Here is a 19,847-nt window from a genome sequence, read left to right as displayed (position 1 = left end):
GAAATATTTATTGCAGAACACTCTATAATATGATGACAGTATATTATTAATTATTATTTCATGGCTTTTAATGTTCATTGCAGAATCCTATATACTTTAAAGTATGTTTATATGAGAGCATATTATATTTCATTGCATGCAATATATATTGTACAACACTGTATAAATCATGGCATGGAAGTGTATTCGTTTATTGCTTGCAATATGAAAATTGCATACTACTGTATTTACTACATTTTAAATGAGACTATAAAAGTCGCGTTCTGAGAAAACTGTGCATAATGCATGTGCATAAAGTGTCGTCCCAGGTTAGCCTGTGCAGTCCGCAAGGCTTATCAGGGACGACTCTTTCTGCCTTAATTGGATTTTGCTAAGAAGAGACTTCATTTAAACGAAAAATGTCAAATGAATGGAAAGTGTCGACCCTGATTAGCCTGTGGGGACTGCACAGGCTAATCTGGGACGACACTTTACGCACATGCATTATGCCCAGTTTTCTCAGAACACGACTCATATTATATGATTGCATGTAATTTTTATTGCAGGAGAAGCGTGAGAAGCTGAACAGTCTGGACCGGGTGCTGCAGGAGCAGGCCTTCCAGGTGACCGGTCTGAAGGAAGACAGGGTAGGGCACTTTAGGGTTACCAGATATGTGTGTTTAACTGTTTTGTTAGAGGATACTCTGCCATATGGCCATCACCCCCATATATTGAGTTATACATGTAAAATCTTGGGCCTTTTAGCATCTGGTGTGAGCATATGTACATGGTATGATTCTTGAATACTTTGTGTGAAATATATTTCAGACATGTTTGTAGGTGCAGGTAAAGAGACGGCTTGTAACTGTGAAGCGCAGTATTTTATGTTGTTATGATCTGCTGCCATCATAGAGTTATTTAACAAAGAGTTTTGAAGGGACACTTATTAAGGGTTAGTTATACAAGTTAACATGAAAATGTATCTACAAAATTTCTATATTCTTATACTTGTATGAGTATTATGGCATTCTAATTTCCAGGTTGCCAGTCTAGCTGAAAAAAAGGTTTGACATTTTTTGACTGGTTCACCACCTAGCTTGCTCCAATGACAAGTTTAGTTGACTAAATGCATCCTGTAAAAAAGCATACTGTGGCCCTAATGCCAATTTTGTCAGACAAACTAATATGTGCCAATAACCAGAACAAAATTCACTGCTGCATTATGGAAATTTAAGTTTGTTTTTAAATTACAGCATCCCCTTGCCTTTTAAATGCTGCCTTTACTTGTATAATTCATGTGCACCCTATATAAAACCTTCCCTAATTAATCAGAGGAGATGTGTGAAGAGAGTATGCACAGACAATTCATATTGACGATTTGTAGCAAAGGCATGATACATTTGTGGAGTATCAAAATTCATGTAAAATAAATGTCTGATTTTCTAAGATGTTCACTGAATATCTGTATGTAGCCTTGGATGTGCCACTGTGACCAATTGTTGTATTAATTTTTTAAAGAAATTTAGATAAACATCATACATGAACATGTAAAAAACTATAACCATTGCAGATGATTATGAATTGTGTAACACAGTGCATGCATTGTTGTAAAACCAAAATTCCCAACGAATCATTATTGTATGTCTATGTTGTGGTTGTGTGATCTTTTGTGATTAATTGGTATTGGCTGCAAGGCAAAGAAAATAGTTTATCTGAGACTTAATTTCAACTTATATTGTTTAGTGAGAATGACAAATTCACCTGTGCCTTGATTTTTGTTGAAAGATATTTAAAGGATATATTTATATACAAAATAATGTTGTATAATGTCAAAAGAATGTATTCTATCTGTATGAACTCCAACCAATAAATATTCAATAGGTAGGGAGTTCTGATGGACAATAGAAGCATTACCAGAATTATGTATTGTTATGTGCCCCCATGTTTCTGGCAGGAGATTTGTTATACACTATTCATGTTTATGTTTTGTTCTGCGTCTGGAAGGGGATGTGAGTTACAAAATTCATGTTATGTTCTGTGTCATGCAGGAGATGTGTTATACACTGTTCATGTCCTGTTCTGTTTCTGGAATTGGATGTGAGTTACACAATTCATGATCTTTTCTGCGTCCTGCAGGAGATGTGAGTTACACTATTCATGTTCTGTTCTGTGTGTTGATGGAGATGTGAGGTATACTATTCATGTTCATGTTCTGTGCCCTGCATGAGATGTGAGTCACAATTTTCATCTTTATGTTATGTTCTCTGTCCTTCAGTAGATGTGGTCAACACTGTTTAATGTTTTATTCTGTGTCTTGCAGGGATGCAATGTACACTATTCATGTTCTGTTCTGTGTCTGGCAGGAGATGTGAGTCAAACTTTTCATGTTCTGGCAGGGGATGTGGTATACACTATTTGTGTTATGTTCTTTGTCTGGCAGAAGATGTTATGTACACTATTCATGTTCTGTTCTACTGTGTGTATGACAGGAGATGCTAGAGAAGGCATTGGGTGGGCTCCTCAAGAAGCAGGACCAGCATGTAACCAACCCGCGTGAGCTTGACATCCTGGTACAGCAGCAGAAGACCATCGAGCGTGAGCTCTCACGGGTCCTACAGCAGCTTGCTGATGCTTCAAAGGTATCAGCCAGGGACTCGCTGCATATATGTGCTGTCCTGGGGGTACCAGCAGGGGACTTGCTGCATATATGTGCTGTCCTGGGGGTCAACGGGGGCCTCGCTGCATATATGTGCTGTCCTGTGGGTCAATGGGTCCTCAGCGTTGGCCTCGCTGCATTATGTGCGGTCCTTGGGGTCAATGGGTCCTCAGCGGGGGCCTCGCTGCATATATGTGCTGTCCTGGGGGTCAATGGGTCCTCAGCAGGGGCCTTCCTGCATATATGTGCTGTCCTGTGGGTCAATGGGTCCTCAGCAGGGGCCTTCCTGCATATATGTGCTGTCCTGTGGGTCAATGGGTCCTCAGCAGGGGCCTTTCTGCATATATGTGCTGTCCTGTGGGTCAAGGGGTCCTCAGCCGGGGCCTCGCTGCATATATGTGCTGTCCTGGGGGTCAATGGGTCCTCAGCAGGGGCCTCGCTGCATATATGTGCTGTCCTGGGGGTCAATGGGTCCTCAGCCGGGGCCTCGCTGCATATATGTGCTGTCCTGGGGGTCAATGGGTCCTCAGCGGGGGCCTCGCTGCATATATGTGCTGTCCTGGGGGTCAATGGGTCCTCATCCGGGGCCTCGCTGCATATATGTGCTGTCCTCGGGGTCAATGGGTCCTCAGCCAGGGCCTCGCTGCATATATGTGCTGTCCTGGGGGTCAATGGGTCTTAGATAATGATAAAGGCTTACATGGAGGAGTGGTTTCACTTCATCAGAAATACAATAGTTGATAAAGTCCCATAGAATTTCATTTCCTTCAATGAAAGTTGGTTTTAATTTGGTATACTGAATGTATACTTTCATGATCATTTCTAAGGCAATTCAATTATAATTAAACCAGTTAATTGACAGTCGGTTTAACATTAATATTGACTAGATAATGTTTTATGGTCCTTGTTTTAAGGAATGTGTAAGTTTTTTTGTAAACAGGGATTATGTAAATGATCATCAAATACTGCCCATTCTTTTTTAATAGAGTAAATGATCATGCAATGCTATCTATTCTTTGCGGATTATAAATTTCAATGATTACAGAATGCTGCCTTTTCTTTAGAAATATATATGACCATGATGAAAAAAAATATTTTAAAGTGTAGTAAATGATCATAAAAACGCTTTGTGTTTTTTTTAGAAATATAGTTAATGATAGTGAAACCTTGCATTTTTTGGGAAGATACCTTATTTGTCGGATAATATGCCTTATCAGTAGATAAGATACTTTTGCTAATTGCCATAATTTTTCTAATTTCAGCCACATATGATATGAGACTGTCAGGATATATGAGGCACAATATAAGACTCAAATAAACTATTATGACTTTTTTAAATTATGCATTAATACATTTTAATCCCTTTGTCAAAACATTTCAGTATTCTCAATTTTCAAATGACCTTGATAACCATGTGATTCCAGGTAGAAAAGGATCATGAAATGCAGCCTATTTTCCTAAAGGAAAAATATAGTAAAATATCATGTCATTTCTTGCAGGAGTTGGAGGAGACTACAGCAGAGAACAACCGACTGGAACATGAGGTGGCGCTGCTGCAATCTCAGGTGTATGGCAACGTCTCACGCAGCAAGAGTGCACCTGCACTGGTAAGAAAGGTTAATGATTACCTAGTTGGGGGTCATGTATAATCAGTTAATATTTGTGTGAATGATATATTTGTTGTATTGTGTATGGGCAGTTGATCACTTAAATTGAAAAAATAAAATAATTTGAATTGGGACTAAGATTGCTTGTAAATATGAGCGCATTTTGCATTTTTGGTTCTAGGGCAAACACTAATTCAAATACTTATCGAGCATATGCCCACACATTTTTAACCAGTTATATTTTTCATTATAAATTTGGTTACAAAGCACATGTAATGCTGTTATTCTTGGAGTTCATCAGCTATTTGCTGCTTCATTCACTTTACAGTAAAGATATATAAACATATATATTATTATTAGGGATGGGAATTTCCCATCCCTAATTATAATATAAGATGTGGTAATAACATAAATCTTTTCAATAATCTGTATAATTAATAATAATTGAATGAATGAACCTTGCATTTTTGTCCAGTCGAGTGAATCTCTGCGCACAAAGATGAAGATGGAGCGTGACCTTGCCAAGGTTAAGGACATTATGGAAGGTCTTTCAGAGGAAGGGGCCCGCCTACAGGAGATGATCAGCACCCTGAAGAGGCCCAAACCAGGGGATGGCCAACCAAATGGTTCATCACCAAATGTTATATGTAAGCATGGTAGTGTTGTGTGAAATAATGTTTGATTCAAGTATTCATACACAATAATGCTTTAAGTGGTTTCTTATATATATATATAAAAGAATGTGTGTGTCGTCTCTTAGAACAAATATCCATACACTTAACCACTTTTTCTTTATTATCTTAATAACAAGACTAAGAAGAAGTACTAATTCTATATTGTAGTACTTGTATTGAACTTATTGAAAAATGTTATATTGTTAAAAGGGACGAGGTATATCTGTCTGTAAGGATAGCTAGAACCTCTAAGGCATATTGCATTTTTAATGGCAAGTTACACATAATCTTATGTTGATGCCTGGAATTCAAGAGTTTGAGATGCCATCAATTGAACCCTACATGCCTAGCATGTTTTGCAGCTCCAGGTGATAAATCATCTGACAAGGCTGATGGGAGACTGGCTCAGATTGGTTCCACGTATTACGAGACTGACCTAGATTCGGGCGAGTGTAAGAACCTGGGTCACGTGTCAGCACTCCTTGCCTCGTTCCCCCACTATCAGCCTGTGTCTGATAGGAGTCCCCCCGCCAGTGGCAACAGCTTGTTCAAGCCTGTGGTATGTCTGCACCAAGGTTTAGGGTTTTTACTCCGTTAAGAAGTAAAAAACCTTCGCTTGTCCACCTAATATTTCCAAGCAAAACCTGTGTTAATGTTTATTTTGCACTCTATAATTAAAGTACAATAATATTATTGATGCTTATAAGATGAGTTTTATTTACTTATTTACAAAGTACGGTGTGTGTTAGTGTGCAGTGCAAGAAATATAATGGCTCTCTTCAGTTGTTTGATAGTTATTACCCTGCAAGTTGGTATTTTCCTTGTGCGGAACACAGGTACATTGTGTTATATTATGGTGCAGATCATTGATTAAAAAAGGAGGTTAATACAGGGATTCAAATAAAACTTCTTTTAATAATAGAAGACTTTGAGAGGATGTGCAGAGTACAAGAACCATAACCCTATATTGGAGAGTTTATGGAGTAATTGCCCTTTGTTTAAATTTCTTGTGCAAAAGATAACTACAAGTGTATGATTGACTGAGATTTCTGTTTTCACAAAATAAATAAAACGTGTCTGTTTTATCTAACTTTTAAGATCAAGATCATGCTTGTGTGTCAGAATGATGCTTTAGGGGCGTTTGATATTAACAATGATGGTACTTGTTTCTACCACAGAAGAAATAATTTTGTTCCTACTACTCAATTTTGGTAAATTAATGCTATGTTTGATTTTGTCTGAAGGAGAATTTTAATAACAAAATCCTTTTTGGAGCTGAATTGTTTCTTTCGGTTTTCAATAGGTTTTTGAATTTTGCAGCATTGTCAAATGTTTCTTTCAGGACTCTGAGAAGCCACTTCATGCCACCTCTGCTGCCTCCACATTCCAAAAACCAGCGTCAGCAAATCATATACAGGTGACATTTCATCATCAGTCATGCTTAGCAATTTACTTGTAGAAACTCTTTGTTAACACACGGTCATTTAATTTTAGGTAATGGTTTAGCCTGCTAGCTTATTTGGTTGAGCAATGTATGATAATTTCGTGTTCATTCCATTCATTTTACTGTGCTTTTAATACAGAAAAGATTGAAGGCAACCGAAGAACAGAGCAGCACACTCTTTTCTTTTTTCCACCACGATAATAGTATGGGCAGAATAAAAATATAAATCTTAATACCGATCTAAAATAACTATTTTATTCACATATTATCTGTCCACCTGTATATGCTTCAGAGGTTCACACAAGTTTCAACATAGCACCAATTTCTGAGTGCCCCAGTAGCTCGCAGTCTGTTCAGGTTTTATACTGTTTGCTGCTCATCAGTATCGTAGGGTTGGCAATGAAGCCTTTACAATTTTTATCTAGTAAGAAAGGTCTTAAATTAAATTTAACTTCCTGGAAAGATATTAAAGTAAAATGTGAAAATGTCTTCCTGATAGGCCTGTGCTGACTGAATTAGCTGATCCAGTATGAGACATATAGCACATACACGAAAACAAAAGAGTCGTGTTCTGAGAAAACAGCGCTTAATGCATGTGCGTAAAGTGTCATCCCAGATTAGCCTGTGCAGTCCGCACAGGCTAATCAGGGACGACACTTTCCGCCTAAACTTACTTTTCGGTAAGGAGGGACTTCCTTGAAACAAAAATACCATGCATTATGCCCAGTTTTCTCGGACTGCGGCTCAAAAATGCAATCTTTGTTGTTTGACCCTTGTAGGCTGATGATGGGACAGATGGCTTGCCCAATCAGTGGGACATTGGGGATGCTGAAGACAACACCAAACGCTTCTTTGGTGAGTTAAATTTACCTATCTTTGAAGAGATTTTAAATACTGTGTCTTGTCATGACAGCTGAGGAATTGTGATAGTCTCTTTTTTTAATGGTCACTCCTTTTTTTCCCGCAAATGTATACAGACAAAATTATACAGAAAAGTTGAATTTAAAAATCTTATTTATCTATCTTTATGGGTCATTAAATGATGATCAAGAGTTCTTTGGGCAAAGAAAATTCACTCATCCTTACAAGCTAAATATTCTAGCTGGTTTTCCAACAGGAAAGTGTTGTTTTTTTAACACTGGTATTTAGCGAATAGAATTACGCCAGAGGCTCTGATTGTTATGAGGGTAGTCATATAATACGAGTCTTTCATTCCTGGCGTGGCCACTTGTGAAAATACTAAAATTGATGACATGAGGATATTTGTTGGTTTCTGTACATTATCAGTTTTCATTTAGGAATGATCAGAGAAAAATGAACTTTTTTCTATGATCTTATCTTACACTGAATTCAACAAATATCTTGTATGTCTAAGATTTTAACATGGTAATGAAACACCTGTATGTTGAATGTTAAAGTCAACAATCACAATAAAACTTATGATCATGAAAATGCAATCTCACTTTTTAAATCCAGGTCTTTTGCCAAAAAACATGCCTAAACAGCAGACGGTCAGAGATGTAAAACGACATGCAGATGCAAGGAAAAAAAAGGAAGATGGTAAAATTTTAATTCAGAATTTTGATTCAAAGCTTAAATCTATAATTGTAATTATCAATATTTAAGGAATTCAACTGTGTGGCTGGTTTAACCATGCTGTTTTGTTTTCTTTTCTAGAAATCATGGTTTAGCTCTAGGTATTCTACATAGCCTCAGAAATATCCGAGTACTCATCTGTGTATGAATGTGTTATAACGTGTGCTGTACTTAAGTTATTCAGCATTTATTACCAGCTTTCAAAGGTCTGTGTAGCATTAACAGTATTTTCCTTCTTAAAATCCCCCATAGGAGGAGGGATATTGTTTTTGAGTAGTCTGTCCATCTGTCCTCCCATCCATCTGGAAAACTTTTTATACCCCCATTTCCATTGGTAATGGGGGCTATACAGATGTCACTTTGTCGGTCTGTCGGTCCGTCTGTTGGTCTGTCCAGAAATTTCATCCGATCTTCACCAAACTTTGTCAGAAGTTGTATCTAGATGATGTCTAGGTCAGGTTTGAATATGGGTCATGCCGGGTCAAAAACTAGGTCATGGGGTCACTTAGTGTGTTTTTAACTGAAAGTTTGTCCCAACCATAACTATGTCATTTATTGTTAGATTTTAAAATGACTTGATAAATTTGTTCACCATCATGGGACGGTGTGTCGTGTGAAAAAAGTACGTCGATATCTCAAAGGTCAAGGTCACACCTGGAGTTCAAAGGTCAAATGCTTGTCCGGGCCATAACTTTGTCATTTATTGTGAGATTTTAAAATCATTTGGCAAATGTGTTCACAATTTTTGGACGGTGTGTCGCGCGAAAGAATTACGTCGATATCTCCAAGGTCAAGGTCACACTTTGAGTTCAACGATCATAAATGAGCTTGTCCGGGCCATAACTATGTCGTTCATTGTAAAATTTTGAAATCATTTGGCACATTTGTTCACCATAATTGGATGATGTGGTGTGCGAAAGAATTACGTAGATATCTCCAAAGTCAAGGTCACACTTAAAGTTTAAAGGTCAAAAATGGCCATAAATGAGCTTGTCCGGGCCATAACTATGTTGTTCATTGTGAGATTTAAAATCATTTGGCACATTTGTTCACCATCATTGGATGGTGTGTGGCGTGAAAGAATTACTTCGATATCTCCAAGGTCAAGGGCACACTTTGAGTTCAAAGGTCAAAAATAGCCATCAATGAGCTTGTCCGGGCCATAACTATGTCGTTTATTGAGATTTTAAAATCATTTGGCTCTTTTGTTCACCATCATTGGACGGTGTGTTGCGCGAAAGAATTACGTCGATATGTCCAAGGTCAAGGTCACACTTTTAGTTCAAAGGTAAAAAATGGTAATAAATGATCTTGTCTGGGCCATAACTATGTCATTCATTGTGAGATTTTAAAATGACTCTGTACATTAATTTTGTTCACAGTCATTGGATAGTGTGTCATGTGAAAGAATTCAAGAGTTCAAAGGTCAAAATGGCTATAAATGATAATGGCATAATAATTTTAAAAAATCGCCATAAATTAGATTCTCTTGTTTTGTGAAGACAGCATGCAAAATAGTCTGTGTCAATGCGGCACGTGAAGGTATACGTCACGTATGTGACAAAGCTCTAGTTTAGTCTGGAGCGATCTCGGAACTGCTTTGGTTACTTTCATTGAAACTTGATATTATGAGTGTATATATGGATTAAAGAATGATGCACATTAAATGATGTCACTTTTGATTTTCAAATAATAGAGTTATGGCTCTGATTTGAAAATAAGAACACTTTTGTGTCCAGAGCCAGATCTCATCTTGGAACTGCTTCTGCAGATTTGATTAAAACTTGGCATGAGTGTATATATTGATGACAAATGATACAAGTCAATAATAGTTGCAATTCAGACCATTTGTCAATAGCACATTTATGGCCCTTTTCATCAAGTATTTTTCTGTCTTGTGCTGAATACCTGATAACATATGAGTCACAGACATCCGACTCTGCAAAACCCATAACCCTAGAGGCATGGTCAAGGTCACACTTTGAGGTCAAAGATCACATATTTGCTAAATTATTTGTTATGTTTCGATTTCTTCAGTATGCATTAAGGGATTCTATACTAACTTTCTACAATTGCTCTCCTTTATCTGGCTGTATATCACAAGTAAGACGCAGGTCTCTTGGGTCAAGGTTACGCACTGAGGTTAAATGCAATAAATTTTGATTAAGTATTGCTTATTTTGGTAGATCTCTACCATAAATCATAACAACACAATATAATGTTGTTTATACTATGTATAGATATACAAATGTAAGATGTCATTTGCATGTATGTTTTGGTATTCTTTTTTGAGTTACATGCCCTTGAAATTAAGCAATTGATTTAATAAATCAACTTTTTGTCTTGAGTGTGATCAATATGAAGTAGCAAACACTGTTTTTTAGCTCACCTGAGCGCAACGTGCTCTTGGTGAGCTTTTGTCTGTTGTCCGTCGTGCGTTGTCCGTTGTGCGACGTCAACATTTGCCTTGTTCACTCTCTAGAGGCCACATTTATTGTCCAATCTTCATGAAATTTGGTCAGAAGATTGGTTTTAATGATATCTTGGATGAGTTCGAAAATGGTTACGTTTGCTTAAAAAACATGGCTGCCAAGGGGAGGGGCATTTTTCATTATATGGCTTTAGATGGCTATAGTAAAATCTTGTTAACACTCTAGAGGCCACATTTATTGTCTGATCTTCATGAAACTTGGTCAGATTATTCATCTCAATAATATCTTGGACGAGTTCGAAAATGTGCCGGTTGGTTGAAAAACATGGCCGCCAGGGGGCGGGGCAATTTTCCTTATATGGCTATAGTAAAACCTTGTTAACATTCTAGAGGCCGCATTTATTTTCCGATCTTCATGAAACTTGCTCAAAAGATTTGTCCCACTGATATCTTTGATGAGTTAAAAAATGGTAACCTTTGCTTGAAAAACATGGCTGCCAAGGGGCGGGGCATTTTTCATAATATGGCTATAGATGGCTATAGTAAAATCTTGTTAACACTCTAGAGGCCACATTTATTGTCTGATCTTTATGAAACTTGGTCAGAAGATTTATCCGAATAATATCTTGGACGAGTTCGAAAATGATGCCGGTTGGTTGAAAAACATGGCCGCCAGGGGACGGGGCATTTTTCCTTATATGGCTTTAGTAAAACCTTGTTAACATTCTAGAGGCCACATTTATTTTCCGATCTTCATGAACTTTGCTCAAAAGATTTGTCGCACTGATATCTTTGATGAGTTCAAAAATGGTAACCTTTGCTTGAAAAACATGGCTGCCAGGGGGGCGGGGCATTTTTCCTTATATGGCTATATATGGCTTAAATAAAATCTTGTTAACACTCTAGAGGCCACATTTATTGTTCAATCTTAATGAAACTTGGTCAGAAGATCCATCCCAATAATATCTTGGACGAGTTCGAAAATGATGCTGGTTGGTTGAAAAACATGGCCGCCAGGGGGCGGGGCATTTTTCCTTATATGGCTATAGTAAAACTTTGTTAACACTCTAGAGGCCACATTTATTGTCCAATCTTGATGAAATTTGGTCAGAAGATTTGTCTTAATGATATCTTGGATGAGTTTGAAAATGGTTACGTTTGCTTGAATAACATGGCCGCCAAGTTGCGGGGCATTTTTCCTTATATGGCTATTTAAGGCTTTAGTAAAATCTTGTTAACACTCTAAAGGCCACATTTATAGTCCGATCTTCATGAAACTCGGTCAGAAAATTCATCCCAATAATATCTTGGACGAGTTCAAAAATGATGCCGGTTGGTTGAAAGACATGGCCACCACAGGTGTGGGGTTATTTTCCTTATATGGCTATAGTAAAACCTTGTTAACACTCTAGAGGTCACATTTATTTTCCGATCATCATGAAACTTGGTCAGAAGATTTGTCCCAATGATATCTTGGATGAGTTTGAAAATGGTTCTGGTTGCTTTAAAAACATGGCCACCAGGGGCGGGGCATTTTTCCTCATATGGCTATATATGGCTATAGTAAAACCTTGTTAACACTCTAGAGGCCACATTTATTGTCCAATCTTCATGAAATTTGGTCAGAAGATTGTTCTCAATGATATCTTGGATGAGTTCGAAAATAATTGTGTTTGCTTGAAAAAAATGGCTTCCAAGGGGCGGGGCATTTTATCTATAATGGGCTGAAGTGCAAGCGTTTTTTGTGTGTATGTTCTTGGCAGAGTTATATTGCCTTAAATTTTGGCATTTTAATCAATAAATCAAAAAAAATTGCAACTGCTTGAAATGATCCATTATGGTTGTATTTGTCATCTGAACTGACTCTTCTACTTTATTTTCTATTTCATTTAAATAATTCACTAATATTTTCTGGATATAGATGCCCCTTGCATTTGATAGGAAAATGTTAATGTCAGTATTCTGTGACAGTTGTTCCAGTATACTTCAAGTTATTGTCTACTTATTGCTATTGACAACATTATACAATATTCCATTTAATGCAATAACATAAATGCAAATGTATATTAGATTATTTAACCTTTCATCTTTGTATCAGTTTCATTAAACAGAACATTATGTGTTAAATTTGTTACCAAAGATGAAAATAAAATGTAAACTTTTGTTGTGGAGCTTTATTTTGTGTGAACTTTAAACAGATAAGTTAACATTTATTTATAAGAAAATCAATATTCTGTTATAATTTTCTTATTTCTGTCAAAACTGACATCAACTTATTACATTTTAAAAGTTCTTTTAGGTTAAACATCATTATTGTTGTTGACACTTTTCTGATGTGCCATTTCCTCTGATTGCAATTTTATTTCTGTGTATTTTATTATATTAGTGGTGTTCTGAAAAAACTAATCAGGGACAACACTTTCCGAGTTCATGACATTTTTCGTTAAAATGAAGTCTCTTCTTAGCAAAAACCCAATTATGGCGGAAAGTGTCGTCCCTGATAAGCCCGTGCGGGCTGCACAGGCTGATCTGGGACGACACTTTACGCACATGCATTATGCCTAGTTTTCTCAGAACGGGACTCATATTAATTTATAAATAAGTAGAAAGTAGATGCTAGTTAATAATTTGCACAAAATGTTGTATCATGTTCCTGTATTATTGAATATATATCTATATCAGGAATGTCTGTTACAAAGTTCATTACAAACTTCCAATAACCTGTATATTTCTATGATCCAAAATACATTAGAAAGCAAAATACTGATGAAAACTTGGTTTGCTGTTCATCTTATACAGCCAGATATCTTTTAAGCATATGTGACAAAATCAGTATCTGGAAATTCAAATATTATACATGTATTTTTGTTAAAGCAGCAGATCACAGTGTAAAACTTTAGACTAAATGTTACATGGTTATTGGGACTAGATCCTGTAGCAGACGACAAACTTTCATGCATGTGTATACACTGTACTGAGGTGTCATTAATTTTCCTTTTATTTTCCCTTTCTTTTTCAAATTGTTTAGATTTTCTTCAAGTAACTTACCGGTAAATACTCAAAAACATAGCATTTTGTATCTTGTTAAATCTGTGTTACCAGACCACATCTAGGGTTGACATTTTGGCTAATGCTATAAGGAACATTGATATGTATTAACTTGATTTTTTTTTAAGTTTACAAACTATTCGTTGATTTTGAGTGTTTATGGGCTTTCTATAGCATTACATTATATGTAACTTTACACTTCACTTTATAGAATGAGTTCATATATAATTAAAAGAAAATGCACCTCAGTGAGTGTTCTATGTAACCATTTCTGTATATTTAGTCCTATTTATTCCTGATCTACCACTTTGTTTCTAGATCCACCCCCGCTTCATGTCGGTGTTGTCCCTTCAGAATATACCCACTCTGAATCTCATGTCTACGAAAACCTACCCCACCAGATGGCCTCATCTCCCACACAGCCCCAGCCGCCGTGGGCACCTGCAGTTGTAACCAGTGAAGTGGAACCTGTCGGAAAACAGCGTCGAAGATCTAACCTGCACCTAATCACACCCAAACCTTTTACTCTCAATAGTAAACCCACTCCATTTAGCAGTGTAAACAATGTATCCTCCTTACCACAGTACCGCAGTGTAAGTTCCAATCTTGACCAAACAGACGCACCCTTACAAAGCATTAATATTCAGAATAACCAATCACAGCCCAGTTTACAAAATGGTGGTGTAAATGCTGACTTAAGCAAATCAAATGACACTTATCAACCAACAGAGTCAATGAGAACACAGCCTTCCAACAAAACTCCGCCTCCTCCCCCAGTTAGAGAATCTAGCAAGTACATCACAGCAGAGGTCAGTCATCAGAACTTTGCTGACATTCTGGGAAAGTCTCCAACAAACAGAAACTATGAGCGTCCTGTGCCCACAATATTGAAGAAAGGCAAGAATAACCGAGCCTTGAACAAGATGCGTTACATGACAATTTCAAGTTCAGAGCCTGTTAAGTTGGAAAAGAGCTCGCCTCATTCACCGAAACTTCACAGCCAGGCTGGGGACCTGATCACATCGGTGAGTCAAAAATAAGTGTTTGTATTTTGTCTTGAAATTCTGGCAAAATATTTGCACATTTTTTACTTGTTATAACAAGTTGATTGAATAGAGATTAATTATACAGTGGTTTCTAAAAGTGAATTAACTAGATTATTTGACAAGCACATTATGACATTGATGCTGAGTATAACAAGTTCCAGTTTACAAATTTGTTTGGAAACTAAAAGGACTCTTTATAAACAAAAAGACTTACTAACAACATCAGTTGGTAATGAATTAAGGGTCAGTAAGTTTTAATATCCATTAAAGAATACATTATTTGATACAGTAACAGCTCTTGCCAGATCTTTATATCAGGCAACTGAACGCTAAGTGTGAAGGAAATGCATATACTTATTTTGTCTTATATCAGATACAATTCTTTCTTGCTATAATGTCCTGCTTTTGGGAGTTAAGTTGAGTTTAATGTTTGGTGTTCACCACATACCTGTGTGCTTTCATCAGCTGGACGTGCCAGACATTGTGAAAAGCTCCACCACAAAGGCTGACATGTTTGATGAGCGAACAATCGACAGAGAAGTCGTATGTACCGATAACTGTAACTTTCTGAAATCCAGTCTGCCATGCACATTATTACAGATTATGTGGCATTTTGTAATGTTGACATTGGGTTTTATTAACTCTTGCCAATAAGAAATTTCATTTAGTACATTTGTTAGTTAATTGATAAATGTCTTTTTACTGCCTTTTTCATTCACCTTGGTTCTTTTTCAGTTGTTTCGTCCGGCAAAGGTAGAAATCCCGGAGCGATACATTCCAGACTCAGACGATGAAAGCGTAACAGAAGAAGAGAAAGTAAAACGTCGCGAGAAAGCTGACAAAATCAAAAGGATTTTAACACAACAGAGGTAGGAATAAAAACATGTAAACCATTATTTAAAAATAAATAAACAGAAAACAATAAATTGTTGCATTCTAAATGTAGATACTCAATTTATAAATTGTTGCATTCTAAATGTAGATACTCAATTTACCTAAGTTTTTCAATTATCTTTATGATTTTTGTCCCTTATACTTTCCAACAAGCATGATTGTTGGATCTGCATGTAATGGTTGCATTCTGAACTTTCTGAAGTGTTCCCTTACCTGTCTGGCCAAAACTTCTGTTAAAGCCTTGATCCGGTTACAATGGACTTAATGCGTGTGGGTAAACTGTCCCAGATTAGCCTTTGCATTACAAACAGGTTTATCAGGGACAGAACTTCCTGCTTTAATGATTCTTTAACCATTTGCATGCTGGGAAATTTGTAGTCTGCTAAAATGTCGTCTGCTGAATTTCTAAAATTAGCATTTTCTTTGAGTATTTTCAAAGAATACTATCAGAATAGCAAACTGTTTGGATCCTGATGAGACGCCATGTTCTGTGGCATCTCATCCGGATCCAAACTGTTTGCAAAGGCCTTCAAAATTTGGTTCCAGCACTGAAAGAGTTAAGGCAGAACAAACAATACAAAAAAGCATTAAGACTAATTTTTGTCCAGGTTAAGGCTCTGTTATTTTCTGACCTGTATGTTGCAATTCATTTTAATGCATTTCTCTAGTTATTTAGCTTGTTGTCTTTTATCTAGTGTACATGTTTGGTAGCATGGCTTAAGTTTTTGGGTTTGAGCAAAAAAAAATTTTGACAGAAAATGCTTCTATATTCATAATAATAATGCAAACAGTAATCAAATTTTAAGGATAATGAAATAATAATTAAAACAAAATACGATACTGAAGGTTTTGTGATATTTTAAAGAAAACATTTGAATGCCATTTCTCTAATAATTACATTAGTATGGTTATAATGAAATACACTTGATAACTTCGATTGGTTATAATTTGTAGCATTCAAAATTTAAATGACATTTAATTCACATTGAAAGCATGAATGCTTTTGTGTTTAACTTGCCTCTTGTCCTGCCTTTTCTTGGAAGTCGTTACCAATATCCGCACTTAAAGGTAAGTGAGGCATGCCATCTGATATGACGTGTAAACATAATGTGCATCGTGAAGTACGCTCATCGTTTGTACACTGGGCTCATGTACATTGTACCTCTATGTAACATTGCCGTCAGACCTTTGCTTCAGTCTGTTATTTCAATATAAATATTAGATTCTGAATAATAATGATGACTCAACTATTGTTTTCAAGTAACATTAATTCTCACTTAATAAAACCAATAATCCAACCTTTTTTCATGTTAATCAATTCATCAAGGACTTTTATTTTAATCATTGAGTATTTATAACTAGAGTCCAGTTTCTAATTGATTGGCTTGCATTGTTATGTCAGTTGTAGAATGGTCTGGAATGCTAGTATTGTTATAATACGTGCCACAGTTTTGTTGGTGCATCATTCATCGTGCTGTTTGTGCCCATGGAAACAGCTTCATTGTTGTTGTTGTTAACATTGTTACCCTAAGAGTGGATGCCTGATAAGGAATTAAAAATAAAAAATATTAATCATCTTTAAATGATTATCAAAAGTTTGTTAATCCAGATTGGTGTGATGATGATAACTGACAAGATGTGCATGGTTGGGATTAATTGAAGGGCTTGTGGTAGAGACAATGGACAATGTGTTATGTTGCTACATCAAATTGTCAACTAACTATGCAAAAACAGTTTTTCATGTTTGAACGTTACATTTAAGAACCATCTATCATTAGCAGGGTGCAGAATCACCAGACTGTGGGGTTTAAACACGACGTTTTAGTGCTTTATTTCAAATAACATTTTTAACAAGTTTTCTTAAGAATTTCAACTAGTGCATAACAGACAGGTTACACTGCTTGTGGCAATGTGAAATACATCAGAATAACTAAATTTAATTAGCCTGTGTTCTTGCTCAAAGTTCAATTTGTGCTACATGGTTATGTTTCAAAGAACATGAAATATTCAAGGGTTTGTTCTTATACCTTAAGACTTCGGGACAAACTGCAAGAAAAACATTCTTGTATGCACTAAAGATTTTTGCAAATGTATTTCAATAACTTGAGATATTTGCAAAAATAAAGTTCTTAATGGTGTGATTACATTCTGTCCAACCCGTGCTTAAACCCCTGAAAACTTGGTTGATTCTGCACCCTGATTAATCATTCTGTCATCTAAAGCCTGGCCGTAATTCTTTTCTCTCATAAAATAGCTAATTCTAACCAAAATACCATATTCTTCTGACAAATGTGTACTATGTTTTTAAAGAGTGTTGTCATGATTGATGGTGTGTAAAACTAAGTAACAATTTTTGAATGTCAGTAACAACCTACAAACTGTAAGTGTGAATTACATGTTTCTTCAATTGCTGTTATGGCAGTTGATCCATCCACTAACATTTGTGTATATATTCAACAAACATTACTTGTGAGATGTAATACTTATGTATATTTATCTTCCTTTCCTATACTGTGTAGCAATTGGTAAGTGTTGTTCTGTTGCTATAGTAACCAGGGTCAAGGGTGACACGCAAACAGACATGAGCTCTTCTCACTGCAGCCTGTGTTGTTCTATACACATGATACATTCTTGGCTGTACAGTTTTGTTATGAACTATTAACTCCAATCTTTCCATGAGGCAAAAAATACAGTTTGTAAATGAGCTTTAATCATGGCCAGATTGGCTTAAGCTGTTTGATGGTGTTTGGATTAATGTATTTTCAATTACTAACCACTTGCTGATGTTATGTCCAGTTTAGATTTTTACTGAAGAAATAGTTATTATATCTGTAATGCTATAAGATGAATGGAACTTGAGCATAATAAGCTGCCTTAAAACAATTGTAGCATGCCTTGAACGTGTGTATGAGATGAGCTGTTATGGAAGTTCATTCACAACTTCTAAATGTAATTTAAAAACGAAAAAAACGAAGGCAAAATTTGTAACACATTAACACGTAACTACTTACAGATGCTCTTCAAAGAACTAGAATCGTTTCAGGTATTACAAAATAAATGCTATGTTAACTTGTCTAACATCACATTTATAAAGACAACACACTTGATCTCTTTTAACCCATTTATGCCTAGCGTCTAGAAAAGAAGGCCTTGGCAAACAGCGTAGACCCAGATGAGATGCCGTATGATGCGGCGTCTCATCAGGGTCTGCGCTGTTTGCTAAAAGGATTTTCTGTAAGAAATATTCTAAATTTAGAAATAAGAATACTAGAAATCCCTAATTTTGGCAATAAATTGATCCAATTTAAAAGGATGGGAGAGTCCACTAGGCTTAAATGGGTAAATATTAAGGCCAAGCAACTTAAGCAAATCATTTAAAATGTTTACATTTACTCAAAAACTTTCTTCTCAATTGTGTTGCCATTTTGATGACATTTCCAAGATCTTATTTCTTTGAAAACAATAACTGCATTGTTGGTAATTGGCAATAAGAATTTAACTCCGAAAACAAACTAATATGGAGGCATATTTACATACAAATTATTTGCATACTCTGGATCAGTCAAAAAAGAAAATCAATATTGCATCAATATTTTATCAGTGAAAAGATATTTAAACCACTTCTAGTATCTTTTTACGCATATCAAAGAAGTTTTTTTTATCAGCAAATAAGTTGAACATTGTAAGACAAACATTTCAATTGATAATCATACTTCATAAATCAGTGTGCAACATGTATTACTAAATCTGTCAAAGTATGTTAATTGTTTCACATTATTTTTACTAAGCAAACTTTTACCCTCCCCTTAGCTATAAACATGTGTTTTCTCACTCAAATTACCAATATTTGTTCTATTTGTATAAATCCATATATATTAATTTGTTTTAATGTATTAATTGACACAACACTGTTGAAGAAAATGCCCAAAATATTAAATGAAATATAGTATATATTGAGGAAGTAAAACAGACTGAAGACATATCCAGAAGCCCTCATTAATTTATAGCATGTACATTAAAGCTTGCTTTTTACTAAGATATACGCAACATAACTTTGACACACCTTTTAGGCTTAGGAAATTCTGACCACTGCTGCCTGAGTGTTACCAAAACAAAAAGAAATGGTGATCTTGATGATTAAAGGACTTGTTACTTTCAATCTTAAATCATCATACATGCCATATGTCCCAGATTGTCCGGGATTGTCCCGGAAAGGAAGAACACGTCCCGCAATCCCGGAAATCTGTCAAATGTCCCGGATTTTACTAAATCCATTAATACCTTATCTTAGGCTTAACTGCACCTCGAATCACTGTGTTCCCACTAATCTGCAGCGTCTCTATGGCAATGCTTACCCAAATAGGGGACTAGCTACGTGTCAAAGTAGATAAATTAACAGGGGTCCTGTCATCATATAGATTGTCTCACGTTCGCAGTCAAATTGAAAAGGCGGCATTGTTTGTGGTTGTTAA

General features: G+C 36.1%; 1 protein-coding gene across 8 annotated transcripts in view; it reads left to right on the top strand.

Moving 5' to 3' along the window:
- Nucleotides 1-19,847, top strand: part of LOC127837513 (uncharacterized) — an 81,269-nt gene that overhangs the window by 47,510 nt on the left and 13,912 nt on the right. For 5 of the 8 annotated variants that reach the window (XM_052364681.1, XM_052364667.1, XM_052364674.1 and 2 more), the window contains 12 exons: nucleotides 546-626; nucleotides 1,020-1,043; nucleotides 2,469-2,618; nucleotides 4,135-4,242; nucleotides 4,718-4,889; nucleotides 5,279-5,475; nucleotides 6,259-6,333; nucleotides 7,140-7,215; nucleotides 7,837-7,920; nucleotides 13,754-14,460; nucleotides 14,947-15,024; nucleotides 15,217-15,350. In XM_052364681.1, the coding sequence (XP_052220641.1) occupies nucleotides 546-626; nucleotides 1,020-1,043; nucleotides 2,469-2,618; nucleotides 4,135-4,242; nucleotides 4,718-4,889; nucleotides 5,279-5,475; nucleotides 6,259-6,333; nucleotides 7,140-7,215; nucleotides 7,837-7,920; nucleotides 13,754-14,460; nucleotides 14,947-15,024; nucleotides 15,217-15,350 (1,886 nt within the window). The remainder of the gene's footprint in view (nucleotides 1-545; nucleotides 627-1,019; nucleotides 1,044-2,468; nucleotides 2,619-4,134; nucleotides 4,243-4,717; nucleotides 4,890-5,278; nucleotides 5,476-6,258; nucleotides 6,334-7,139; nucleotides 7,216-7,836; nucleotides 7,921-13,753; nucleotides 14,461-14,946; nucleotides 15,025-15,216; nucleotides 15,351-19,847) is intronic. The other 3 variants (XM_052364691.1, XM_052364699.1, XM_052364715.1) reach the window with 2 other exon arrangements.

The sequence above is a fragment of the Dreissena polymorpha genome, chromosome 1, assembly GCF_020536995.1.
Source record: "Dreissena polymorpha isolate Duluth1 chromosome 1, UMN_Dpol_1.0, whole genome shotgun sequence".
Taxonomy (NCBI): domain Eukaryota; kingdom Metazoa; phylum Mollusca; class Bivalvia; order Myida; family Dreissenidae; genus Dreissena; species Dreissena polymorpha.
The sequence above is the reverse complement of the archived record's forward strand: the minus strand, read 5'-3'. Positions and strand labels throughout refer to the sequence as shown.